This window comes from Empidonax traillii, unplaced genomic scaffold (genome assembly GCF_003031625.1).
Source record: "Empidonax traillii isolate 1590-97213 ecotype Southwest subspecies unplaced genomic scaffold, ASM303162v1 scaffold230:size732421, whole genome shotgun sequence".
NCBI lineage: Eukaryota > Metazoa > Chordata > Aves > Passeriformes > Tyrannidae > Empidonax > Empidonax traillii.
In genome coordinates this window covers 107,572-134,372 of record NW_020955423.1, presented here as the reverse complement: position 1 = coordinate 134,372, position 26,801 = coordinate 107,572, and the positions used below count along the sequence as shown (strand labels likewise).

The following is a 26,801-nucleotide window of genomic DNA, read 5'->3' as shown; positions in this document are numbered from 1 at the left end:
GATCCTCCTGGTCATATGTGCCAGGTGCCACATGTGCCTCTGGCTCACAGGCTCTGACACACCACCAGCAGCCTCACCAGTGTGTTAATAAACCAATGCCAGCTTGTGTTTTGATGCCAGAGGGCTGGCGCTGCCCCAGCTGGGAGGGGAACACACAGGTACCTCCAGCATCACCTCTTCCATCAGCTGGGAAGGCCGAGGGAGAGGTGAGAAGCTACCTGGAGCTTGGGAAGTCTGTTAGCACAACTGACAGCCCTGGAAAAGCAGGCACAGATTCAATTCACTCGGAAGCGTGGGCTGGATCCTGCTGCTGGATCCTCCACCGTGGATCCCGAGTGCCTGAGGTGTCCGTGGAGGTGGTGCTGCATCCAGTGCCAGATACTCTGGGGAGGTGTCAGTGCCCCACTCCTCATCCTCCCTCCACTCCATGTGCCCTGGATGCTTGGGGGTAACATCCCAAACCAGTGGGTGGCTGGGGACCTGTGCAATCCCAAAGAACAGGCTGAGAGTGTGATGAAATGAGGTGAAAAGCTGTGAGGGACTGGGCGGTGCCCCCAGGATCAGCCCAGGGACAGAGGAGGGTGAATGACTGGTTGGTGGTATGTGGGCCCTCATCCAACCACCGTGGGCACGGCTGGCCCTGCCTCTCCCTGCCTGCTGGGGTGGCCCCTGTGGGTTCCCCTTCTCCATATGTCTGTGGATGTCTGGAGATGCATTTTATACCCTTGGATGGGTAATAAATAGAATCAGGCCCGTTGCCTTTTGTTTTGATTGATTCCATTTGTTCTGCATAAGCAGCTTCTTCCCCTTGCCAAGGCTCGGCTCCCGAGGAAGGAAGATGCTGAGAGATGGAGGGGCTCAGTTGGGCTGTGCTGGAAGAGGGGCTGAACTCTGGCAGGGGGGGACACTGAGGCACCCAACAGTGCCAGGTCTGCCTCTGCAGTGTGTGATGCTTCTGGACAAGAAGGGAAACTGAGGCTGGGAAAGGTGCTGTGCTGTGCCCTGGGGACATGGGGCAAGGCTGGGGTGGCTCTCAGGTATAAAAGCTCCTTTGTCTGGTGCTGGGTGGGGACAAAGCCACCCAGACTGGCTAGCAAAGGGTAATCCAGTGATGTCGGGCACCCCGTGGGTGACTGGCACTGCTCTGCCACCAGCACACAAAGAAAATGACTTTATAAAGGAGCTCGGGATGAAAATGAGCAGAGGAGCCAGGACTCCTGGCTTCCCTCGCTGGTTTGGTCACAAACAGCAGCCTCGGGCGAGTCTGGTGCCTCCCTGCCTCAGTTTCCCCAAGCAGGAGAGGCTGTTTATCCGTGGGGAGCTGGGGAACCAGCAGGTTTGGCAGCAGGAGGGATGAAAGGCACCGCTCAAAGCCAGGGCAGCCGGTCCAGGGGGCTCCCTGTGGGGCTGCCCAGCAGCGAGAGCCCGAGTGGGGGGCGATGTGTGGGGGCTGGACGGACCCCAGAGACACCATCCTGATAGTGTCCCAAGTGCAGCCCCTCCTCCTTCTCACCTCCCTGCCCAGGGACCCCAACCCCGGCGGGAGGAGGGATGGGGTTAAATTTGCACACACACCCCCCCCCCGGAGCTGCCGTGCCCCCCGGGTGAGTCAGAGCGGCCGGGGGCGCGTGTTCCTGTACCCCAGCTGCGGTGCCACGTCAGGGGGAGCGGGTGTAGGCCCGAAGGACACAGCTGCCTCCTCGCCGCGTCCTCTCGCTGCTCCTCTCCTCCTTCTGATCTGCCTCATTATCTCCTGAGTCATCATCGCTCCCACCTCCGCTGCAGCCACCGCCGCCCGCAGCCGGCACCGCGCAGGGCTGGGAGCTGCCGAAAAGGAAGCTCTGGGCTCCTGTGTGTGACCCCTCGGTCCCCAAGGGTGTCCCGGTGACTCGGGATGGGGGGCAGCGCTGCAGAGCATCTTCCCTACGCGCCCCTCTGGATGCCCAGACGGACATGGGGGAGTGTGGCTGCTCCTGCCCGGCAGGGAGAGATCCCTGGGCTCGGTGCTTGTCTTGCAGTGATGCTTTTGGGTTGGGAATCAGGCTTTGGCATGCCTGGCAAAGCTGCAAGCTGCTTCCCAAGCCCTGCACGGATCAGGAGCCAGGAATAGAGCTGGTCTGCTCGCTGCTGCCCGAATAGGTCCTGATCCAGCTGCTGGCGTCGCTGATCACACGCCGGCACGGTGCAGATCTTGCGTCTGGCAGGAGCAGGCTGTGGTGGATCCAGGACATGGCCGTCCCCATCAGAGAGCCCAGGGGATGCTGCAGAGGTTCTGCCTCTGAAGGCGCTGGGATAAAGCAAGGCCAGGGCTGGCTCCATTTTGCTGCTGGGACGGGAAACACATCTCCGAGCTGAGCGGAAATCCGAGGAGGTGCCTCTCCCTCTCCCCGTGGCCCTTGGCAGCCTCTTCCCAGCATTAATTCCTCTTGCCGCTACCAATTTGTGGCTTATTAATTCTAATTTGAGCTCTCCTGGTTTTCTCTGCCAGCCACCGCTCCTCGTGCCGCCTTTCCCCGGCAGCCCCGAGCGCCCAGAGCGGATGCTCCGGGGGGATCACAGCCCCCACGTCTCCGCTCAGCTGTGTGGGTGCAGCAGTTTAGGTCTCTTGTCAGAAGGTGTCTTCTCCCAGATCTTGGAATGTCGCCGTGGCTCATCATGACCGATGGCAGGACGAGCTGTGGTGGCTCAGAGCCAGGCTCTGCCTCGCAGACCGTTTCAGGAGCTCCCCGGCCCGGGGTTAACCTGTCCATCACCCACTTGTGTCTGGAAATCTGGGCCTGGGCTCTTCCCCCATCCCTCTCTGCTTTGTGCTTTGCCTCTATGCCTAATAACTAGGTCAGGAGTCCTGGAGACCAGAGAGCAGCAGCCGGGTGGGTGGTCATTTCCCATCTGCTTCCACTCCCTTCTTTCTTTTCCCTCCTTGGCAGGAAGACCCTCCAGCCCCCTCCTCTTCCTCAGGGCTGTGGAGGGTGAGAGCCATCGTGTCCATGGGATGATCAAGATCTGTTTTGCACACAGGAAGGTATTTTCAGGCAGTAAATGGATTATGGCCCCACAGCCAGGGCTGTCAGCTGTAGCCACGGTGTGGGGTTGAGCCAGCGGCTGCAGGGAGCCTGTCCTGGTAGGAGAATCCCTGGGGTGCAGACATCCCTGGAGGGGGTTCCCCAGCCCAGCACTGACGTGGGGATCTGGAGGGGCATTGCTGGGATGCAAAGACAGTGGTGGCAGTGGCCATGGACGTGGCAGGTGGGATGGTGCTGCGACAAAAGTGCTGGAGCTGCGTGGGGGACACTGAATCAGTGCAAGGTTAATGAACGGCTGAGTGACAGCTACAAGAGCCACCCAGAGCCTGCCACACACTGCCAGAGGGGCAGGAAACCAAAGGCTTGGAGATGCTGATGTGTTCAGGCTCCGAGGAAAAAGGCTGCTCTCAGGAGGAGGGACTCGAGTGGGGATGCAAAGGCCACCTGCTCGCCGTGCCCAGTGCCAGCGAGGACTGCGGATGACACTGAAAGAGCTGTTGGCGATGGAGACACGTCCCTTGAAGACTTGGCCCCCTGATGCCTCACTTTTCCCCCAAGGGCACAGTGCTTCCCCCAAAGCTGCAGCCCCGAGGCAGCTCTGGGATGTGGGGGTCCCGCAGCATCCGTTGGCGCTGGCAGGCGCTGGGAAGGCGTCAGCATCCCGCCAGGAGCATGGATGACTCCGAACAGGCTCCCCTTGTGTGGCGAGGCCGGCGGGCAGCTCTGACCCTCCGCCGGGGAGCGGGGAACAAGGGTGGCTGTGTGTGCCCGTGGCACTGCCTGGCCCACTGCCCCGACACGCATTCCCGACACGGGCAGTGCTTTCCGGGCTGCCGGCGCTGGGATGCAGGGTGGGGGGAGAGGGGGGTGCCAGCTACTATAGGGGGCTTGTTGTGGGCTTGGCTTTTCTTTTTCCCTTTCTTCTCCATTTTTTTTTTTTTTTTAATTTTATTAGCAGCCTTTGGGCGTCTTTTTGAGCAATTAATCTGGGTCATGACATTCGCTGAGCAGATCGAAGAGCCCGGGGCTCATTAGCACCCGGCCGAACGTCGCTGGAGAGATGCTCTCGGAGCTCCGCGGCTCTGCCTGCTTGTTATTCCGGGCGAGTCGGGGGCTGCGGCAGCTGAGAGTCCCCTCAGCAGAGACCCCACCGCCCTGCTGTGGGCAGGGGGGGTAATGCAGCGTGGTCGGGGTCCCCCTCCTGCTGCGGTGGCAGGGCTGGAGCAGCCGGTGATGCTGTGCTGGCAACTGGGGTCCAGTAATCAGCAGGCAGCACTGTGCTGCAGGGCTCAAGGACTTTTGAGGGTCTCAGCCTCCCTGCTTCGGCTTTGGATTGACTTCATTCCCTTTCTGTCAGCTGCTGGAGTCCTCAGAAGTGACCTGCAGCTGCTGCTGCGTCGGCACCGGGAGCGGTGTTTGATCCTGACAGCCCTTTGTATGAGCTGATGCTGCTCCACTCCCCTGTCCCAGCTGGGGAAACTGAGGCAGGAGATCCACCCAGGCCCCAGTCCAGCCTCCTGCACTGCCTGTCCCTGCCAGCAAGGGAGGAACCATCTCTCCTTGGTCAAATCCACCCCAGCTGCTATGGGGAAGTGGTCTGTGATTCCCCAGCTAGGAGTCATGTCCATCTCAAGAGTGCTGCTTCTGTGGGTTTGGCCAGATTTTGCTTTAAGTTTCCACAATGCGTCGTGACCACGAGCTGCACCCACAAACCCTGGCTTCCAGCCCCCTTGGAGCTTTCACCCCAAGCCTCAAACCTTCACCCCCCATCCCAGTGCTGACCTCCTGCCTGGCCCAGGCCCCTCAGCAGGCCTGGGGACAGGGGATGGCGAGGAACCTCCCTGCTCCTGGCTGGCTGCAGCACAGCATATGTGCTGGGATCTGCTCCCTGCCTGCTGTTTATCCGCTTCCTTCGAGTTAACTTATGTTTCCATTGCTGCCCATCTGTCTCCTTCTCTTCCTCTCTTCCCTCCGCTCCTTGCGTGCTGGCAGTGCCGGCGGAGCGCGGGGTCCCCATCCCCAGCAACTCTGGGTGACCCCCGCGGGTGGCAGGCATTTCTCTTCCCTCCTTTGCTCCTGTACCACTGCAGGGCACTTTTTTTGGCGGGGAGATCCCGGTTTGGATGCGCTCCGGCAGCTCCCTCCATCCACCAGGAACTCCGGTAGGAAATTCTGTCTGGAGGATCCCCCTCATCTGTTAAACCCAAAGCCGCCGGGGCTGTGACGGTGCCGGCAGCTCCCTCTCAGCCTTCCATTCCCTCCCTTCCTCCCTCTTCCTCGGCTCCCTCACTCCCCAGGCTCAGCGATGTCTCTCCCATCCATCCTGCACAGTATTTTCTCTTCAGATGTCTGTGCCTCCCCAGCTCGAGGGAGGGAAGCCCGGTTCCGCTCCCACCCGGAGCCCGGCTATTAGGGATACCCAGGCTTCTTCGGGAAACACAAAGCCATCGAGAGCCGGAGCCAACATGCACCTGCTTTCCTTGCTGCTTCAGAAAGCCCTTGTGGCTGCTGCCTCCCACTTCTCCAGCTTTTATTTATAGTCTGTCTTGCTCGCGCTGGGGATTTTTTCTTTCTTCTCCTCTCCCCGGCGCAGCTGAGCTGCTGAACTCGGAGCGCTGCGGAAAGGCTTCTCCCTCGGCTCGGCTGCACAGCCATGGAGAAGGGACTGGAAAAGAGACTGGATCCCCACAGGAGCATCCCAGAGCCTCGTCACTGTTCTCTCTGTCAGCCTTGGTCACCCCCCGTGGGTGGCTGGGGGGGTTGTGCACCAGGTCACCGCTGGTGGCCGTGACCCACATTTGGGTGCTGTCGGCACTGGCGGCGTCATCCTCGCTTGTGGCACCGGGATCTCGGGGCCCCTGCAAAGGACAGACCAGGCCCTGAGGAGGGACAGCCCTCGGGCTGGCTGTGCTGCTTGTCACATCGCTTTGGTGGCACCAGTCACTTGCCTGCCGGGAACTGGGCTGAGACCCAGCAAACTCGTGCCGCCCATGGCCCTTCAGGGAGGTGCTGGGCAGCGATGGGGCTGGTGTTTGTCCCTCTGCCAGCACTTCCAAGACCTGTTCCCTCCCTGGGGCACTGCGGGCTGTCCCTGTGCCCATTGTTGGATGTGCAGAGGAGGAGCATGAAACCTTCAGCCAGCATCCCCCACCCTGTCTGGCAGCAGTTTTGGTGCCATAGGAAGCTTGGAGGCTGCAGCACTGCCCCAGCCACTGCTGTCCCATCCAGGGCACTGCCAGCCTGCCATGTCCCAAGGGAAGCCACCGAGGGCTGCAGGGAGTCACTGAAAGCCGAGCTCTGTCCCTTTGTGCAGAAATGTGCTCTGCACGGCCTCCTCCTGGGGAGGAGGTGGTGAGGGGACACGGCAAGGGGAAGGGAAGGGGGAAGGGAGGGAGAGGGGGCCGAGGACCGAAATAACAGCCAAAAATTAAAGACTAAAATCACATCACAAGGCGAGAGGCTTGCCATCTGCCGTGTGGGTGCCGGAGCAGGAGCCACCCGCCAGCCCCGCACCGCTGCCTCAGCCTGGGCACTGCCAGTGCCAAGTGACTCAGCACCAGGAGAGAAGGATGCTCTGGGGTCCTTCGGGGCTTTGGCCCTGGGCATCCCAAAACATGCCCCGGGTGGGACGGCCAGGGGTGAAACCCCCACTCTGGGGACAGATGCTGGCAGGAGTTTTGGGCAACCCAGCGTCGCTGGGGTCAGACCCTTCACACCTCGGTGTTTCCTCGGGAAGGAGGAGAATCCAGGTGGAAGCACAGGCTCCTTTTTTTTCTCCACAGAAGCCACGTTTCCATGGCACCCAGCGGGGAGGTGCTTCTCCATGGACCTAATGATTCGCGGGGTCTCCTCCAGGTGAGGGGAGCCCAGGGTGCCCCTCGACCAAGGGCTCGACAACCCAGGGCACAAAACCATGGGGGTACCTGCTCAGAGGGAGCTGCCCAGGTGTCCCCAGACGGTCACAGATGCCACGACACCACGGGCAGAGGTGGCATCGCATGACGCGAGACCACCGAGTGTCACCCCCGAGGTGTCACCCCCGGGACGCTGCTCCAGCCGAGGTGGCCAAGGGGCTGCTCTGTGAGCGGCGTATTCCCGGGTAACACCGTGCTCCCGATGAACACCGTGTTCCCGGCTAACGCGGTGCCGGCACGGGAGACAAAAGCGGGATTACTCACTGCCGGGGAGGAGCGGCTCAGAGCATTACTCAGCCCCGCCAGCCACCGGGTCTGTTCTTTGTGCATCAACCTGGGGGACCGGGAAAGAGAAGAAGGAGGGCTTGGGACGCGGGGACTCATTTTCTCTATGAAGCAAAGAGAGCCCACCGCTCTGCTGCCCCCTCCTCCTCCCCTCTGTGTGTCACTGGAGGGGCATCAGCCGGGGGGGAGATGCTGGTGCCTCGTCAGGGCTAATTGGAGGTGATCAATACAAGGAGGAGGTGTACGAAGCTCACGTGGCCTCCTGCACTCCCGTCCCCTCCCTCCCCCAGGTATCTCCAGGTGGCTCACAAAGGATGTCCCCAAGCCCCCAGATGTGGAGCACAGCCGGGGCTGGGGTTTTGCCGGAGCCTGGTGGCTCTGGGAACAGCTCCGTGCAGGGACTGGCATCATTCCAGTGTGGAATTCCCTGGTGGGCCCCCATGCACGCGTGGGAGCACACATTCCCCCCTGCTGGCGGGAGGGGTGGGGGGTTAACTCATGGATGGCTTAGAGGATTTTTTGGAGGAGCTTTTGGTGAGGGTGATGGTGGGATGGATGGATGGATGGAGGCACTAATGGGAGAGCACTGGAGAGGGGAAGCAGGGGTGAGGGATGAGCTTCAGGCAGATTTGCAGCCACGGATGCTGCTTCTTAATGGAGGAAAATAATCAATGTGGCCCGAAAAGGGGAAGAGGATTTTAAGTGGGGCAGAACATCTCTGCCTTGGGTTGGGAGCATAGGGACTCCTATGGATGAGGGGAATGAAGGGGGACAGTGTTCCACCAATGGGAGGTGGGGAGGGATGCAGGAGTGACAACTGCCCTGATGTGAAGCACCTGGAGCCTCCCAAACCCAGGGGAGCCACAGCTGCAGAGCGTGAAGCTTTAAATAGGGGAGGGGGAAGCCCTTCTACCCTTCCAGTTTCTCTGCCCTGGTTCTTGCCCATTCTGCTGACCCTGTGGCTCTCTTGATCAGGTACTGGGCTGTGTCATGGGGGATGTGCTTGCTGTGTTTGGGGGTTGTTGGTTGCAAGAAGGTGTCCCCTCCATTGGGAAGCCATCCTTGGTGTGTGCATTGGGATGGGAAGAGTTGTGAAAGCAGATCCTTTCCCCAGCAGGACCTGGATTTCTGTGGTGTGAGGTGGTTCAAGTGGGGAGTCTGCCTTGAGCTCTGGGAATGTGGCACAAGGGGCTCTGGGCATGGAGTGGCTGCTCCAGACTGTTAGAGGAGTCCTACTTGCTCATGTCTTTGGTTACAGGCAGGAAAATGTGCTGGTGCTGCTCAGTACACAGGGAAATCGTTTCTTACTCACTTACCAGACACAAAGGGTAATTCGGGGCTGGACCAGACCTCCTCTGGCTGGCTCAGCACTGCAGCTCCCGCTCGTGCCTCTCGGCGGGGTCATGCAGTGCCCTGGTAGCCGTGTGTGTCTCCACGTGGCTTTGCAGGCACTAACGAACCTCCCCGTGCTGTGCTCTCCCCTCCTGGGGAGGAAAACCTCGTTATCCAGAGAGATGGATGCAGTGGCGTGTTCCCAGCTGCCCCGTGGCACAGCCAGGCACTATGCCTGGATGCCCGGGGTTACAGCAACGCCTGGGGAGGTGCTTTTGTTCACAAATCAGCGATTAATTTGGGGAGACTCGAGCCCCACCACCCTCCTGCAGCACACCGGGGGTCTCCTTACTCACTGCATCCCTAATATTGCCCCGGTAAATGCACCCTCAAGCCCCTACAAAGCAATTAGAGCCGCATTACCCATAAAAATTTATTGTGCTGTGCAACGTTGCTCTCTCGCCAAACGAGCTTGTCCCCGCCTGACCTGGGCAGGGGGACCTCATCCACGTTGGAGCCTGTCCCAGGGGGAGGACTGGGTACCTCTGCATCTGGTTGCCCCAGCAACTGTCAGTCTCAGGCGGCATCCATCACACCAAGCATTCCAGAGCCACTGCCGTGCCTCTGGCGCGGCGGGGCCGTGGTGATGGAGCAGTGCTGGGGGATGAGCGTCACCACCTCGCTCTTCATCTCACAGTGGTCATAAATATCCGCTGGCATCTGCGTGTCCCACTGCTCTAATCCCCCTCCCAGTGCTGCTCGTGGGAAGAGCTACCCGAGCACGGACCTGTGTGTGTGTGTCCGCAGGAGGCTCGGCAGAAAAACCAATTAGGAGTTTCCGAAGCGCGATGCCGTTAATTGCCTCTATGCTTGGAAATTAATAAAGCGTCGAGGCTATTGTTTGACTCTGCCTGGGCGTGCGTGGCCTCGGGTGCAGCCTGGGAATCTTAGAGGGAGTCTGAGGGATGGGAAGAGTCGTGGGGGTGACGGGGAGAGCGGAAATGTTGGTTGTGGAGCCAAGAGCACGGCTCGTGGGTGCCCAGTTGCTCTGCCCATTCCTCACTCAGTGTATGCTATTAAAGAAGAAAGTGGTCTGAAAACTGTGCCTACTCTTTCCCCTCTCCAAGATAATCTTTTTGCCACCTCTCCCTGCTTTCTTTGTCCCCCCAGCATCTAACTTGACTCATGTTGGGGGACTCCTGCTCCTTTTCCGAGTCTGCGCCGCTCTCAGTCTGGTGCCTTCCATTGTTTAAGGACTTAATTTTAAGTGTAAAAATATGTTGTTAAAACAGATCTGGCTTTTTTGGCGCTGCCTGCGACTAAGCAGGTTCTGAGGGCCAGAGCTGCAGGTGTCTGGGGCTGGGCCGATTTATCCCAGGAACGCTTGTCTTTCCTTAATTAATTTGTAAGGCCTTCTCTCATGGTTTTACAAAAAACCCCATGGTTTTGGCTCGCAGCATCCCTCCCGAAGGGAAGCCCAGCGTGGCGCTGTGGAAGACACCAGCTCAGCTTGGAGTCCTGTCCTCATCCAAGGCTTTTCAGGGGATGCCTGGAATAAGCGTGAATCAGCCATTCTCTGAGCACAAAGCCGAGTGAGCTCCAGCATCCCCCCCACCCTCCCCTCGGGGGCTGCCTGGGATGGCTCCCTGCCTGCTGCAGGCAGCTTTCCTGCAAGGAATGGGTAATTTCCTTGCACCCCCCTCGGGCAGCCAGCTGGGAATCTCCAGATCTGCCAGTTCCAATGGCCGTGCGGGGTGTTTGGGAGCAGCATCTCGTGCCCTTGTTGCTGCTCTGAGGATGAAAGGCAGGGGACAGTCACGGATGCTCTGGGAAGAAAGGTGTGTAGGGCAGTGCATGCTCTGCCTTCCCTGTTCCCAAAGGATGCTCAGGTTCTGGGAGGTTTTCCCAGCTGACCAGATGTTGGTCATTTCCCTGCCAGGGCTTGCTCTCTGGTGGGGGATCAGAAAGGGGGATGGTGGGTCCCCGCAGGTGTTTTCCTGCATCCTTAGCTTTAGGATGCAGGGATGCTCCGGCTGTGCCTGGTGCCGCATCTCCCTGTCAGCGCTGCAAAGGATGTTCAGGTATTCAAGTGCTTTTGCATCTCTGCAAGGGTTCAAGGAGCTGCACGTTTGTTTCCATCAAGATCAATGAAACCGTGTTTTTTAACTCCCTTTTTGCCGACGAGGAGTCAGGCCCGGGTGGGAGAGGGAAAAGCAGATGGTGGTGGAGGAAGGGGTGCACGGGGAGGGTTTCTGCCCCCTGAACCACCGCCCGGTGAGGTCCCGAGGAGCAGCCCGAGGAGCAGGAGCCCCGAGCGATGTCCCTGCAGAGGCTGTGCTGCACAGAGCCTCGTGCAAGGCCACCGTGTCCTTGCCAGCCGGGGGTGACGCAGGTACGTGTGACTGCTGCTCCACAGCTGCTTTCCCCGTGGCTCCGAGCTCCGTCCCACCTTCCCCGCCGCGGAGCCGTGCCCGGAGCGCCGGCGGAGCTGCAGCACAGCAGGGAGACGGCATTTATTTGCTGCGACAGCTTTGCAACAGATTCCTTGGCGGAGCTGACTGCAAACTGCAATCCTAAACTGTCGGACGGCTCCTTTTTCCAGCCTGGGAGTGTGAGAAACAAATTTGTTTGGGTTATAAAAACATATTAAAAAGCAACACATTTTGTTTTGCAATATACATGGCTCTTCATGCCAATTTTTTTTTTTTTTTTAATGACTGCCATTCTAATCCCTTCCAGACAAAGACGTTTCTTAATAACTTTTTGTGGAGGTAATTGCTGGGGAGACGCTTTGAGGCGGCGGGCAGGGAGCTGTGGGTTGCACAGCTGCAAGTGATGGCTGTGCACTGCTCAGGTATGGAAAGCTCTTGAGTGTCTCTAGCACGGAAAGGGATCCATATCTGGTGGCCAGAGAGGTGATGCCTGACCCTAGGATGTTTGGAACAACACGAGAAGGTGACCTTTAGCTCATCATGTGCGTCCAGGTGGTTGACATCTTGATGTACGTGTGCCTGATGTCTGTAGTTCTTTACTGGTTTACTGACCTCTCCTTAGCTCTTCTCAAATCCTGGGAATGAGTGTCTGGCTTTGAGGAATACCTTAGGGATACCACACAGCTTCCTTTACCCCTGGACTGGGGCACAGCAACCTCCTGCTTTGGGTCCTGGTGATGTTCAGGACCTCCAGCAATGGGTTTCCCTGGTAGGAACAGTGTGTTAGGTGGTACAGGTGGGTTTGGACCCCAAACCAGTTGGGATCCATCAGCTCCTCATCCGTGGCCTGATGATGTTTGTGGTCCATCCTGGGCTCTTTCCAAACCTCCTTTGCAAACAAGAGGATCTAGACTTGTTTTTCCAACTCAGTGTCAGCTGCTCTTCAAAACAAGGCAAATGCCTGTGGGTTATTTTTTTTAAAAATGGCACTAAGTTTGATTTGTAATTAAAACGCTCCATTTAATTAGGCAAATACCACAGAATCTTTAGAAACATGACTATTTTTATATATTTACTCCCCTTGTGTTTTTCTTAGTGACTGGAGTTCCAATTAAAACAACCTCCTTATTAAACTGTTGGCTCTTAAATAAAACCAAGAACTAAAAATACAGCAAGGCCACCAAGCTGCCCTCCTTATCTCCACATCTTTACCTTGGACTGTTGCCTCTGCTTTGCTTTGTTCCCCATGAGCTTCTCGAGGCACTTCGTGGAGCTGGTGCAATCCTGGTGCTTGACTTTGGCTTTGCTCCATCATTTCTCCCACCTTTGTGCTAAAAACTTGCTGGCTTTGGGCTCAGATGTGCCCACAGCTACCTCACTGGGATGCAGGGATGGGTTTACAGTGGGGTTGGGAAGGGATGTTGCAGCGGGTTTTCTCCCACCTCACGATTTGTGGCGCCCTTAGAGGGAGTTTCACCCCAAAAAACCCTCCTTTGTCGTGCCTCCAGCTCTGAGATGATGCTTGCTGTAGCAGGGCTGGGGGGAACAGCTTGCTTTCACTCAAAACATTTCTGTGTGATACATGCATTTGCAGTATAGGAACAATAGCCGTCCTGCCAAGCTAAACACGAGCTGTTCCCGAAGTTGCTGGCATTTTGCTTTTTGCCAAAGGTCTGGAGAGGAGGCGGGTAAACAGCCATCAGCTCTGAGCTGCAGCTCGGAGTTAGGAGAGGGGAGCTCGGGGCTGGAGGAAACCCCCTCCGAGCATCCAGGTTGCGGCAACATCAGCACCTGTTGGTTTGGGGGTTGTGCCGGGGAAACTGAGGCACAGGACCTTGGTTTCTGTGCACTGGGCACCCCGAGGAGCACCTTCCTGCCCTGGGTCTGCCCCAGCTGCTGAGCTCACCCCCCCCCCCACCCCAGGCACTGCGCTTGCTGCGAGCTCTGTTTAACGGGGAGGTAATTTCCCAGAGGTGCCTCAAGTTGCCTTAATGCGAGCTGTCAAAATGATGTACAGCCGTGCCGGGCTGCCTCGCTCCCCCTGCCTCTCCTGTGACAATTTTGTCAAAGATCCTTTCTGAGATGCTGTTTTGACGAGGTGCTAATGGCTCCTTCCCCATCAGGCGCTCGGGAGCACGGATGTCCCCAAACGTGCTGAGTGGAAGCCGCTTCTTTCTGTGATAATTAAGAAAAATGATAATAACAGGTTTAAAGGAGAGCAACCAGGGGTCAGTGCCGCTGGGCATGTTGGCAGCTTGGTGATGTTCACAGCCTGCAAAGGGCAGAGGTAGCATCTCCCCCGTGGGTTGGGATAAACCAGCTTTTTGGGAGTTTTTGGTGTTGCACCTCACAGGGTTTGCTGTGGGCACAGGGATGGGGCTGCCCTACAAGCAGGGAGCTGCCTCGGCTCATCCTGACAATGTGAGAGGTTAAAAATAAAAATCAATAGATTCCAGATTATCGAGATGGGATTAATATCAATTTTAAACACCCCCCAACATCAATAATGACCCAGCGTAGCTCAGCTAATGAGATTGGGAGCCTCAGCAATCAAGGCAGAGGATTAGAGATGATCAGAATAAATCCCAAATGATGAGGGACGTTGCCAAAGTCTATCCTTGGAAGACCCCACTGGCATGGACCTGATCCTGGGAGATACTTGGGACTTGCTTTGCTCTACCCCAAGGCTGGGTTGTCTGACCTGGCTGTGGGTTTGGACATGGGCTGCAACAGTTGGTGCCTGGTTGGGTGTTGGAGCCCAAAAAAACCCTGTGACACCTCAGTTTTGCACATCATGATCAAATCCCACTCGTTCAGCAGCATTCCATGGGTTCCCACCTCCACTTGCCTCAAGCTCCAAGCCTAGATCAGGACAGTGGGACACTCAGACATTGCCTGAAGCCTGTTTGCCCACAGCCCTTGGGCAGCCCCAACCACCTTCTCCCACAGCCACCCAAGGTCTCCAGCTGTGCTCTCCCTTCCCAGTTCCCAGCTTAATCCCCATGCGTGTTTTTAATGCCTCTGCATGTCTCTAAGCTCCTCTGTACCCAGAAGCCAAATGCTCCTTGTAGGATTCAGATGTCTCCCCTGTGGATTAGATGGGATGGCTGCAAATTCCTTGTAATTTGCTCACGCGGGGTCTATTATCTGCTCCTGGGAGGCACGGGAGGAGGGGGCTCGGGGTGGCCCCCCTCTGTTTCCCATCTGTGTCACGCTGGGCCAGGGGGGGATTTTAGCCAGCGATCCCTTGTTGGGGCTCTGATTCAATTATTCCCCACTGCAGCCTTGCTGGTGGCTACTGGGCAGCGCTGGGCTTTGTTCCTTGTGTGGTGTGATGGAGAACAGCCCATTCCTGCGCTGGGGCTGGGATGTGGCATCCCTATCCCACACAGGGCTGGACCACAGCATCCCCACCCCGTGCAGGGCTGCCCTCCATGAGCTCTCCCTCCCAGGCTGGCTGCTCCATCGGGTGTCTGCGCTCTTAAATATTCCTGGCACTTAGCTGAGGTGACTGGGATGCAGGGAATACAGGCTGGATTTGCTGATTCAACAGGCTGAGGGAAAATCCTTTCTCTTATGGCTGGGAGTGGGAGCTGGGTGGAAGCGAAGGAGTTTTTGGGAGGGAAGTCCTTTGCTGCCAGGGATTTCTGGCTGGTTGAGGCTGTGTGGTCCAGGAGCTTGGTTTCCTCGTATCCAGCGGCCAGAGAACAAGCGAGTTCAGGTCCTCAGAGGTGCTTGTCCTTTTTTTTCTCGTGGCTCTAGGGATGCAGAGCATCAAGTGAGGGCATCCCTGTGCCTCCCACATCTCGCCACGCGTGGTGACATCCCCCCTCCGAGGCTGCCGCCGCCGCCTTCCCGGGGCGGGGAGCCCGGATTTGTCTTTCTAATGCCTCAGTCAATGGCATCGATTGGGCTGGAGCAAAGGATCGATTGTAATTTGGTCGGAGGGCCCGGCGCCGGGTGCGAGAGGAGTAATTAGAGCAGCAGAGGAGGCGGGGACCGACTGCTGCGAGGTCGGGGCCCATCGCCTGGGGAGGGAGGGAGAGAGAGGGGCCACCTCCTGCTTCCTCAGCAGCCGGGATATCCTTTGGTACCCAAACCCCCTCCAGGGCTGGCAGGAACAAGGGGATTTACAGTGAGAAGAGCTTAATCCTAAAGCCGGGTGTTATTCCTCCCTCTTGCCACTGGAGCAGCATCTCCAGCCCCACAGAGCGATCTTCCCCTAATCGGGCAGAGGCCTGATGCTCCCCTGCAAGGCAGGGGACCCACTGCACTCCCCACGGAGTGAGTGGTGTGGCATCCCAGCGGGAATCCCGCCTTGCTTAAGTGGGGGGAAAATGGGAATAAGTTCCCTGCGGGCAAGGAAACGCACCAAGGAGCCCTGAGGTGGGCTGCAGTGCTGAAGCTTTCCCGGCTTTCCCTTGCCCTTCCAGCCTGCAACTCGCTGGCAAATCCCACCCACACGGATGGAGCCTGCTGCTTTCCCCAGCCCTGCCTTCACAGGGGGCTGCGGTGAAACAGCCTTTCTCCTCTTCCCCAGCAAGAATTATGGGCCATCTGGATTTCAAAGGCAGCCGGGCAGCTGGTTTAATTGGAAGCTCTTCCTTGCAGAGGGAAAGGAGGGGGCTCGTGCCTGACAGACACCCCCAGCTTTGTCCTCCCGTGCTGTCAGTGGGGATTGTTGGGGAACCACATCCCGGCTGGGCCCCGGGGGATGTCTACACATAGCCAGGCTTGGGAGCAACCCGGGGGTGGTTCCCAGAGCTGGGTGGGTGGAAGGGAAGGGAGAGGAGGATGTAAACTTGGGGAAAAGGTCAGGCGTGCTATAAATAAGTGGCATCCGGGGAAAGAAATGTCAGTGTGCGGCAGCAGAGACACACCAGTGCCCGAGATGGGGAGGGAAGTGGTTACCTGGGGGATCACACCCATGGGAATCGGGGCCAGGGTGGCAGTGGAGGGGGCTGTTCCAGGATTTGGTGGGTCAAAGTGTGGCTGTTGTGGTGCCCAGGTTGTTACTGGGGGTGCTCGTGTAGCTGAGGGGGATTGGGGCACACGTCAGTAACAAGTCTCCCAGGCTCTTGGCTTGGAAAGCTGTCCTGCTGGGAAAACAGGCTGGAGCTGAGGGCTTCTAGCTGCTCTGCTCCCAGAACCATCCTCAGTAAAGACAGATAGATGGAGGAGAGCTTTTCATGGTCCTCCTGCCCGAACTGGGAGCTCATGGATAAGGAGGATGCTGCAGGAGTGGGCGAGCACCCCCGGAGAGGGGGGTTGTTTTTGGGAATGGGGGAGCATCAGCAAAGCAGGGTGCTGTGCTACCCACGCTCACATCCTTCTTCAGGGCATTCCCTGGAGCTGTGCCGGCCTTCCAGGGGAGCGAGGCTGCTCCTGGGGGCTGATTGCACACTTGTCCCCAAAGTGGTCTGACTCGCTGCCTAGTCATCCTCCCGCAGCCTCTGAATGCAGGGCTGATTGCTGCCTGGCGGGAGGGAGCCTGGGGAGGGGGGAAGCTGACTGGGAGCCAAGCCCAGCTGCGGGAAGCGATGCCGCCGTGCCGCTCCCGGCCCGGGCTGGCTCGCCGGGCTGGTTTCAGCGGGAGCTGAGCACTGGCCAACTCATCTCGCTGGTTTGTGCCAGTCTCGATTGAAGGGATGGGTTTGGGAGCTGGATATCCCAGTGATGTGGGACCCCCATGTCCCCCACAGAGCCCTGGGGGGCTGTCCCCTGTCCCTGTGATAGCTGACTGCCTCATGCCTGCTGGGAATGCCATGCCAGGGTGGTAAGGGGGGACCTGGGAGGTCCCTGGACCTGCAGGCTGTTGTCACTGTGTCTGTGATTTCTGGATGGGCATTTCCTCCCCAGGGCTCGTTACTGTGTCACCTGCTCATGGCACCTTCATCCCCCGAGCCCCCAGGGCCCTCCTGATCCATGGAGGGGTTTGGGCTGTTGTTGTGTCCCTGAGCTTGGGGGCTGAGCTGGGAGCCTCCAGTGGAGCCAAACTGGGATCCAAGCGGAGCACAACCCATCCTGGAACGGGCACACTGACTCCTTCAGCCCTTCACTGCAGCATCTGGGCTGTGGCTGGAGGGAACCATGGAAGAGCTGTGGCCTGTTATCCCTCTTCCTCGGCTCATGTGCAGGACCAGACAGCTTGGAGGGCCGTGGCCTCGGGCAATCCTGTTACGGGTTGTCAGGCTCCAGTTTGCAGGAGGCGAGGATTTGCCCACCTGCTGTGATGCAGGGAGCAACAAGGGGCTGTGGCTGGGGCTGGAATGCCATGGCTGGTCTCCCCAGCAGGTTGGACTCTGCTTCCCCCCTCCACGATGAACCCTGGTTTTGGGGGCTACTTGGCATGGCCACGGGAGAAGCGATCCCACAGGGGACGGTCTGCGGCTGTTGAGCTCTCAGGGGCCACCCTGAGCCCCCCACCAAAGGTGATCACTTGGAGGGAGGAGAAATGCAGAGGCTGGTGCAGCTTGGGCAGGGAGGTGCGTGCTGCTGTCTGCTCCCCTCGAACAAAGGCGGCTCTGAGCCTCTCCTGCCTCTGGGAGCTGCACAAGAGAGCCCTTCTCTCTGGTAGCAAAAGCCTTTCCCAAGCCTGTCCCCCCCCTCCCTCCCCCTGCAGCCCTCTTCGCTGCCCTCAGCCAGCCCAGCTAGGCACCTGCCTGCCTTTGGGATGCTGTGGGGTCCAGCTGTGGAGGGCACCCCAACAGGCTTGGCCCCTCCTGCATGTCCCTGTTGGTGGGATTGGGGGGGAGGAAATGCTTGGATTGCAAAGGGTCCTGCATCATGTGCTCCCTGCCTGGCACTGACAGCTGTCCTGGGGGAGCAGGGCTTGTGTGCACAGGGGTGACAGCCAGCCCCCTCAATTAGGGGGGCACCAGGCTGGGGTGGGCTCTGGCCATGGGGCTCCAGGGAGCCCAGCCCGGCCGGCAGCAGCAGAGAACAGGGAAGGGGGAAAGAGCTCCTGCGCTGGTGATTACGGAGAGGTTGATGCCACATGATGCAGGGACGTCAGCAGAGTGTGTCACAGCTGATGACACGCTGCATGTGCAGGGGCCGGAAAGGATGCCAGGGCAAGAGGTTGGAGCACCGGGACAGCAGCGTGTGCCTCGCAGTGCTGAGCCAGCCTTGCCTCCCGACCTTCACTGAGTCACCTGCGCTCCCCAGCCTGCCGTGGCACCTCTGCAGTGGCCCAGCCTGTCCCGCTCCCTCCGGGAGCTCAGCCCCCCGTGCCTCAGTTTCCCCACGCTGCAGAGGGAGTTGGCAGCTGAGCAGCTGCCGTGGAGCTGTGCCCCCTCAGCAAGGAGAGATGCACACTCTTTTTGGGGAACGTTCTAAGGGGAAGCCAAGGCAAAGTGTGGTTACTCATGGCGATGACAGTGCCGATGACAAGTCCCCCAGCCCCCAGGAGCACGTGCTGTGCCTGTGCTCCTGCACGGGGAGGTGTGTTCCCAGTGCCAGAGAGGCCCAGTGAGTAATGGGGTGGGCGGCAGTGCTGGGCTGCAGTGGGGGGGTGGGAGCACTGGAGGGGGCTGCAGTTGCTGGCACCGAGCAGAGAACACTCTGTCTCATCCTTTTAGGATTGAGGGGAGAACTCCACCAGCCCCAGGAGTGCTGGAGCAGGGTATGTGTCCCACTGTGGGGCAGCAGGATGGGTGGCTACAACACGGTGTGGGGAAAACCTGTCTTGTGTGAAGGGTGACACAAGTCCCTTGCTTGGGGGAAAAAACCACCAGCTCACGGTGGCTGCTGTGGGTCTGGGGTCTCCCACCCACCCTGCGCTGTACCTGCCCTAGCCAAAATCCCACAGGGCAGCACAACAAGGCTGAGCCCCACAGTGTTGGCTTCCCCTGGCTGTTGCTGGGACAGGGATGCCCGGCACAGCACAGAGACATATTTTGGCTGGAGAGGCAGGGGACGAGATAAGGATGGGGTATCGTGTTACCGCAGTCGGATCCTTCTTTGAGGTTAATAAGACAAGACAGACAATCGCTGCTGCTTGATCCAGGCAGTGCCGTGTGAGTGAGTCTATTAGTGGGCTGATGAGTAATTAGCTACGTTGGAGACCTGCTAACAGGGGGAAAAAGTTGTTACTGTGACTCAACTGACCCCTCTCCGCAGAAGTTAGTGTGTCTTTTCTGAAATACCACAGGTGGATTACTCCACGACTTGGACGTGCAGCCGGCAAGGCATGGCAGGATATTCCTCCTTTCTTGCCAGCTGGAGTCACGCGGCGGGGATGAGCCACCGGCAATGGGAGAGGGGACGGGGAGGGAATGAGCCTAACCCCAGCTTGGCATGAGTCGAGCCCATCTGCCTGTTTGTCCTTCAGTGATTCCACAGAGGGGGCCTTTTCTGATCTTTCCAAAAACACAGCCTCGCTGTGCACGCAGCGACGCTGCAGGCTGGCTCAGCACTTCCACGCTCAGTTCCCGAATTTTCAGGGTTCCTGCGTGTCCCTGCCCTGCTGCTCTTCCTCGCTGTGTGGCAGGGATGGGGTGGGCTCCCTTCTCCCAGTCCCAGCACAGGGAGGGGAGGAGGTGACAGCTGGGCGATGTGGGATGCTGTGAGACACCGAGTCCCACTTTTGGAATGTGGGCCGTTCCCTCCCAAAGTACAGGAGGCAGCTCTCCCGGGAGATCAGGTGTTGTGAGACTCGTGACTCCACCATGCAAATGCTGGAGGCTGTGAATAATCATGTACTTGTGCAGGGAGACTCAGCCCCGTGTGGGTTGGAGCATCCCGCGGCCAGGTGGGAGGCAGCTGGGTCCAGATTCCTGCTTTCCTGGCCAGGTCACTGGCAGTGAGGGGTTAAGGGGAGACAGGCAGTAACACATATCCTGGGAAGTCCCATTTTCAGATCAGATCCTCTCCAATGTCAAGTATTTTTGTTTCCCTGTGTGAAGTGATCCAGAACCTCACTGCTCCAAGTGATGGATATCTCTGAATTTTCAGCCTGAGTTGCAGCTCATTCCCACTTTTCTTGTGCTGGTACCCAAACCTAAACCTCTGTCCTTGTTCCCAAGAGCCAAGAGCCCAGGGAGATGGCAGCAGGGCTCAACTAGGGCTGCAATCTCTCCCAGAGGACTGTGTGTGATGGAGAGAGCTGCATCCCCCAAGTCTCTTGCTCTTGTGCTAATCTGGGAACTCCTGCCTCATCTGTCAGAGTGGGTTTTTTAAGAGGAAACAATGACATTTTTATCCCTCTTGTTGGGCAAAGTGGTGAATTTATCACTGGGCAGTTGTCAAGTGACTCAGCTCAGTGTGGTAAACTCTGCTGCCACGGCTGTGTCCAGAGCAGGGGCATCTCTGGGTCAGTAGCACAGCAGACAGGTAAGGCTCAGGTCAGCAAAACACTGCTGCCAGAGCTGCTCCAGCTTGGAAAAAGAAGGGCCTGTGGTTTGGGAAGGTGCTGGCTCCAGGGCAACCTGAATCCCATGGGAACTGCACTGCCGTCCCCTGCGGGGATGGGGACAGGATGGGATATGTGTGAGTCTGGGGTGCTTGTGGCTGATCCGGTTCCAGCTCATCCCCTGGCATCTCCCATCTCGGCAGGGAGGCCTCCCTGCCTGCCTCCCACGTGGCAGGCAGGAGGTGGCCACGTCCAAGGACTTGGGGTGCTCCTTGCCTTGCCACCGATTCCTTCACCCGCTCCCGGCTCTGCCACCACAGACTGACGTGCAAGTACACGGAGTGCCCTGCTCATGTAAATAAACCCAGCTATAAATAGAGAGGGAGAGAAGTGTGAAAACAGTGGGGAATGGATTTCATAAAACCAGCAAATTAGTCTGGAGAAACACGGGTGTGAACTGACAGCCATGCTCCAACCCAAGCCGATATTTCCAGTTTCTTGAGGGATGTTGGTGGGGCCCCCGTGCTGGGCTTGGCTTGAGGATGCACACACTGGGATCAGGGCTGGGTCCCCTCCATCCACCATGGGCTCCTGGTGCCTCTGGGTTGGGCTGTGTTACCATATGTGCCATCAATGCCCTTAATTGTTTTTGGTTTGTTTTTTTTTTTTCCCTCTTTGAAATTGTGGTAATACCCAGCCAAAGACATGGAGATGATCTGGGTGGTGACATGGACTCCAGCTGGACCAGAATGTATCAGCTATGTCCAGCTGGGCGAGAGTAAATGGAGCTCTGCCAGCCTTGGGCTTGCTCCTTTGAAGTCAGTGGGGGATGGCTGGGAATTTTTGGGTGCTTTGAAGGTGGCAGGACTGGCAAGGGGAGGGTGCTGGCCACGGGGCTCTGCCTTCCCAGGCTGCTGCAAACCAGACTTTCAGGAACCAGGAGATCAGCTCGGAGAGCAAAACTGCCCCAGCACAAGGGTCAGCCTCGGCTGTGCCAACCCCCCTGTGCATATCTGCAAGCTTTCACTTCAGACCTCAGCACTAAGAGCTGAGTCAGGCTTTTATGAGGTCTTGGAATTTGCTAAGGAAGCAAACTGCCCAGGGAGCTCGCGTGAGCTCGGGCTGGGCGGGGGGGATGCTCCCCCTCCTGCCCAGAGCGTGCCAGTGTCTGACCCTCAATAAATGTAATTCTGGGCAGAAGGTGTGGGATGCTCCTCATCCTCTGCAGGGGCTGGGGGGTTTTTTTGCCTGTTTCCAGCACAGGAGGAGGTGGGAAGGCCAGTAGCTGCTCAGGCCTCCCCCCAGATACTCTCCCAATGGTGCGGGCAAGGGGGAAATGGTGAGTGCTGATGGGAAAATGCTGTGTGTCCCCTTCTCCATGCGAGCCTGTCCCCCCCTGGGCGTGCTGTCATCTCCTGGGAAGTTCAGTGGCCTGTTTCTGTGGCTGGCATGCTCCTCGGGGAGCCAGCCCGGCTGTTTGCCCATCTGGCATCACCAGGTCTTTGCAGGGAGGAGAGGTGGGCTGAGCACAAGGGGACTTTGTGTTCTCTACCCATTTCCCATTGGAGTCAACCCCAGTTCTCTCAAATGGGCTGTGACCAGCAGGGGACAAGGGGGGAGGGACAGGGTGACACGGAGCTGTCACAGGGGGTCAGGGATGGGAGCAAGAGGCAAGTGTAGAGCAGGAGCAGGGGCGGTGGCACAGGTGGTGCAGGTGGGCAGGAAGAGATGATACAGCTGGTGCAAGGTGTGACAGTGGCACTGAGCCAGTTCTGGGTGTGAGATGGCAGGTGAATGTGACACCAAGCTGTGGGGGTGGCGAGGAGGTGACTGAGCAGTGCAGGGGCCTGGCAGAGGTGACAGCAAGCTGGTGCAGGGGACCGGTGACATGTTCATCCTAGGCTGGCAGGGTGATGACCCTGGACCTTTGCCAGGGCACAGATGGTGGCAGGTACGTTGCCCTGAGCTGATATGGGGGTACAAGGCTGCAGTGACACCAAGCAGGTGGCAGGGAGGTGACCCCAAGGTGGTGCAGAGTGACAGGGACAGATGGCACAGCTGATGTTGGTCAGGGCGATGTGGAGCTGGTGTGGGGGGCGGGTGGCTCAGCCTGAGGTAGGGAGGTGACCCTCTGTAGGCACAAAGTGGCACTGGTGTGTCAGAAGGCTGGCGTGAGGCAGCAGGGGCAGAGGTGGCAGGGCTGGGGGCAGGGAGGTGACACTGATCTGGTGTGGTGAAACATCTGGAGGTGAAGAGGTGATGCTGTACAGGTGGAGGGGCACATTTGGGGATGGAGAGGTGACACTGAGACAGTGCAGGGACACATCTGGAGACAGGGAGGTGACACTGAGCTGTCATGGTGACACATCTAGGGATGGAGAGGTGATGTTCTTCTACCTGTGCAGGTGACACATCTGGAGACGGGAAGGTGACACCGAGCCAGTGAGGGGCCACATCTGGAGACAGGTAAGTGATGCTGTACTGGTGCAGGGGGCACATCTGGGGATGAGGAGGTGACACTGAACTGATGCAAGAGCACATCTAGAGATAGGGAGATGACACTGAGACAGTGAGGGAGCACATCTGGAGATAGGGAGGTGACACTGAGTGAAGGGGCACATCTGGAGATGGGGAGGTGACACTGAGCTGGTGCAGAGGCACATCTGGAGACAGGCAGGTGACGCTGCACCGGTGCAGGGGCGAATCTGGGGATGGAGAAGCGACACTGGGCTGGTGCAGGGACACAACGAGGTGACACATCGTGGGGGGGGTTGGGGGGGGGGGGGACACCGAGCCGGTGCGGTGACACATCCGCAGGCGAGGGGCAGACACTGAGCGGCGCAGGGCACAGCCGTGCCCATGCCGTGTCCGTGTCCATGCCCGTGTCCGTGTCCATGCCCGTGTCCGTGTCCGTGCCGTGCCCGCGCCCGGCGCTCCCGGCAGTGCGCATGATACTGCGGCGCGGGGGCCCCCCGTGCGCGCCAACCCACCTTGAACCGGCCCGGGCCGCGCCGGCGGCCAATCGCCGCCCACCCCGGCAGGGGCGCGGCCAATGGGCGGCGCGCGGGGGCGGTGCCGAGCCGCTAAAGGGCGCAGGCTTGGCTGCACCGCGCGGCGGAGCGCGGGCGCGGCGCGGGCATGGGCGCGGGTGCGGGCGCAGCGCAGGGCGGCCGGCCCTGAGCCGCCCCGGAGCCGCCCCTTGGGCCCCGACCGCCCCGCCGAGCCCTGCCCGGACACGGCCACCCCGGCCCGGCCCCGCCCCGCCCCGGCCGGGCCGCCCGGCGGGCGGAAGATGCTGCGCACCGGGGGCCGGTAGTACTATGATTTGGTATGTGGCCGCTTTGGTAGCAAGTGTGCTCGGCGCCCGCGGGCTGCCCGTCCAAGGTGAGTGCGGGGCCGCCGGGGGGGTTGTCCGCCGCGGTTAACCCCGGGGGACTGCGGGGCCGCCCTGTGCGTGCATCCCCCCCTTCCCCCTCCCCTCGCCTTGTACCGGGATGCGCATGGACCGGGAGGGATGCGCGCACCGGGGAGGGCATCGCGTCCCGGGCACAAGGGGCGGTGGGGGGAGGACTGCGGCTGCGGAGGGGCTTTGCGGGGTTCGCGTCCTCCCCGCTGCCGGCGCGGGGACCGAGCGCTTCCCGCTGCGGCGGGGCGCTGGCGATTCCTTCATCCTCCGCTGCCGGGGGGGAGCCGGGAGCGCCCGGCGCATCCTCCCTCCGCAGGCGCTCGGCGGGGCTGGCCGTGACCTCCCCGAGGGCAGCGGCTGCAGCTGAGGAAGTTCGGGAAGCCGCACTCTCTCGGTGCGGCGGAGCCTCTGCCCAAGGGTTGGAAATTCCCTCTGGGAAAACGCAAGCGGGTTGCGTGCGGGTCCTGGCGCGGGGCACGGCTGGCTGTGTGTTCCCCCTTGATCAGGGATGGGAAAGCATTTCTCGCATCCGTGTTTCTTCTCTCGTCCTGGGAAAGAAGCGCCTGCGGCAGCGCCGGGGGGTGCGGGCAGCGTTTGCCCTTCCCTGCAAGGGTAGTCCGGCTGGGCAAGGAGAAATGCAGGAGGGATTCGTCGCCTCCCCCTGCAGCGCCCCGGCTGCAGGTTTGGGGGTGACTTTGCTCCCCCCTCCCCGCCCGGCAGAGGCTGCCCTCCTTTCCCCCCCCCCACCACTGCAGGCTGGCTGCCGTGCTGGGGTAAACTGAGGCACAGGGTTGTCCAAGGTCAGGAGGGAGACGGCAGTGGGGAATAACCCTGATTTTCCTGCTCTGGGTTCTTTTCCTTCGGCTCCCAGCCCCTTCCCACCCCCCGAGCCATCCCTGCAGGTAGAGGGGAGCTGCCTGCCGCTGGTGCAGCACCGTCCCCCATCTCAGCCGCTGGTTCCTCACCGGGCACGGGGTCGTCCCAGCTCTCCGGTGGTCCCTGCCCGGGATGAGACGCAGGAGCTGTGCCCTGGGTGTCACTGTGCCCTGCCCATGGGGGTGCAGTGGCTGCCGGCAGCAGGCGATGCCTGGCTGGCAGCCACCACCACTCCCCTCCCCGTGGCGGCGGGGAACGCCGGCTCGGCGGGCGCGAGTGGGCTGGGAAGGGGCACTGCCAAGGTGCTGCAGCCCCCCCCCAATTCGCAGCGCTCCTCGAGCCCACGGGGTCAGATCTGTACCATGCCACGGTCCCTTGGCACCCTCGCCTGGCAGCCAGTTCCTTGGAGTCGGGGCAGGGGGTGTGTCAGGATGGGGCTGTGCTTTTGGGGGGGGCATCAGGATGGGGGCTGCCTCATTTGGGGGTACGTATCCCCTCTTCCTGAGCCGCAGCCGGCTGCTGCCTGCCTGAAATGCGTGCTGCAGTGTGGTGAGGCAGAGGTTTGCAGCAGCGGTCTGTGGAGGGATGCTCTGCCCGGGAGAGGAGCAGAACAGCCGAGTTCAGCATTTGGGAACTTGGAAATACCCTGGAGCCGCTGGGATGGGGCTCCGGAAGCGGTGGAGGGGGTGGGTGGGTGCCGGGAACCCCCGGGCACGGGGGTGCTGTGCGTGTGGAGCAGCGTGTACGCGGTGAATGAGCACGCCGTGAGTAATGCGGGGGTGGGCGCCGGCTGAGGGGGTGCTGTGGGCCGACATGGCCCCCGTGTGGGGCTTTGGGGCGATGGGGAGCCCATGGGGCTCACCCTAGATGTGCAACCACTTAACCCCAGTGCTGTCTTCTCCTCCTGGGGGGCTGCCACCCCTGAATTGCTTGAAGACAGGGCTTCAGAGCAGAGCTGGGGGTCGCTGTGTGCCGATGCCCTCACCGGGGCTTTTCCCCTTGCCGTGGCCTTCCTCCCACGCTGCCTTCTCCTTGCCAAGCCCTGGGCAGCCCTCTTGCCTGTCTCTCCGAGGGCTTTCCAGGCATTAATCGGCTCAGAGGAGGAAGGAGGGTGTGTTATCCCTTCTTATGGCGTGGGGGAGGAGAGGCAGGACATGACCGCACCGGGAGTGGGTGTCAGAGGAGGGATCCGGCCCCCTGGCATTCCCGGCAGTGCCGTCACACCGAGGGGCTTTTCCTCCCTCTCCCACGGGTGTGACGCTGTGGCACCACACGGTGAGCGGCGAGGCTCGTGGATCCGGCAGGCGGGTTTGCAGAGAGAGGATTTGGCTTTGCCAGCCCCGGGCGAGGACTCCTGTCAAGGAGGTTCCCTGGACACTACGGCGGGTGATGCTCCTGGCACTGACCTTGGCCGGTTGGAGCGGTTTGGCACGGCGCTGCATTCCCTGCTCGATCCCGGTGCAGAGCTCATCCACGCAAGGGATGGTGCCTCTTTGGCCGTGGAGGGGTCTGGACTGGCAGCCGCCGGATTTGGCGTGTGCGGCTTTGGCCCCACTCTCTCCTTGGCAAGGGGAGGGTTTGGCACCGGGAACGGCCAAGGGCGTTGGCCCAGCTCCCGTTTTCATCTTTCCCTGGAGGATTTGTGCTCCTCTGGACCTGTTGGATGGGAGCTCGCGGGGCAGGGAGGGACGGGAGCGTCTCGGTCGATGACTTGGCTTTGCCGGAGGGGTTTGGCGGCGGCGCTTTCCCGGCTCGGTTGGCTTTTGACTCGGAAGATGCTTCGCCGGTGATGGGCAAACCTTGCAAGTTCCTCTCCAGAGCTGCATCGGGGTGGGACAGTTCCCATTCACCTCTAGTCCCTCACCTTGGAGGTCATGCCTTGAGGCTGGAAGAGAAGCCCTGCAGATGGGCGAGCAGTGGGTCCAACGCTGTTCCGTGCCGATGGAGGAGCCCTTCCCTCTCCTTTTCCCTGCGGTAGGCATCTCCCGAGCTGGGAGCCCTGAGCGACCAGCTGGCCTTTGGAAAAACAACTCCCTTCCTCCCGCTCCTCGATGGAGAGGCTGGCGTTGGTGGGAGGGCTGCCTGAGCCAGGAACAGCGTGATTCAGGAGCTGCTGGCGGGCAGCTCGGAGCGCTGCCTGCATCCCAGTTTCCCAGGAAAGCTGTGAAGGCACTGGAGTGG

At 59.8% G+C, this 26,801-nt stretch overlaps 1 protein-coding gene across 8 annotated transcripts in view; it reads left to right on the top strand.

Moving 5' to 3' along the window:
- The first annotated feature begins 23,624 nt into the window (after positions 1 to 23,624).
- The window catches only part of IGSF9B (immunoglobulin superfamily member 9B), a 41,953-nt gene continuing 38,776 nt past the window's right edge, over positions 23,625 to 26,801 (top strand). For 6 of the 8 annotated variants that reach the window (XR_003571685.1, XM_027888062.1, XM_027888061.1 and 3 more), the window contains exon 1: positions 23,626 to 23,722. Coding sequence is in view for 5 of the 8 variants with exons in the window: in XM_027888062.1 (XP_027743863.1) it covers positions 23,659 to 23,722 (64 nt within the window). In the remaining 3 variants the exon portion in view is untranslated. Of the gene's footprint in view, positions 23,723 to 26,801 lie in introns of all 8 variants that reach the window. The other 2 variants (XR_003571684.1, XR_003571683.1) reach the window with 1 other exon arrangement.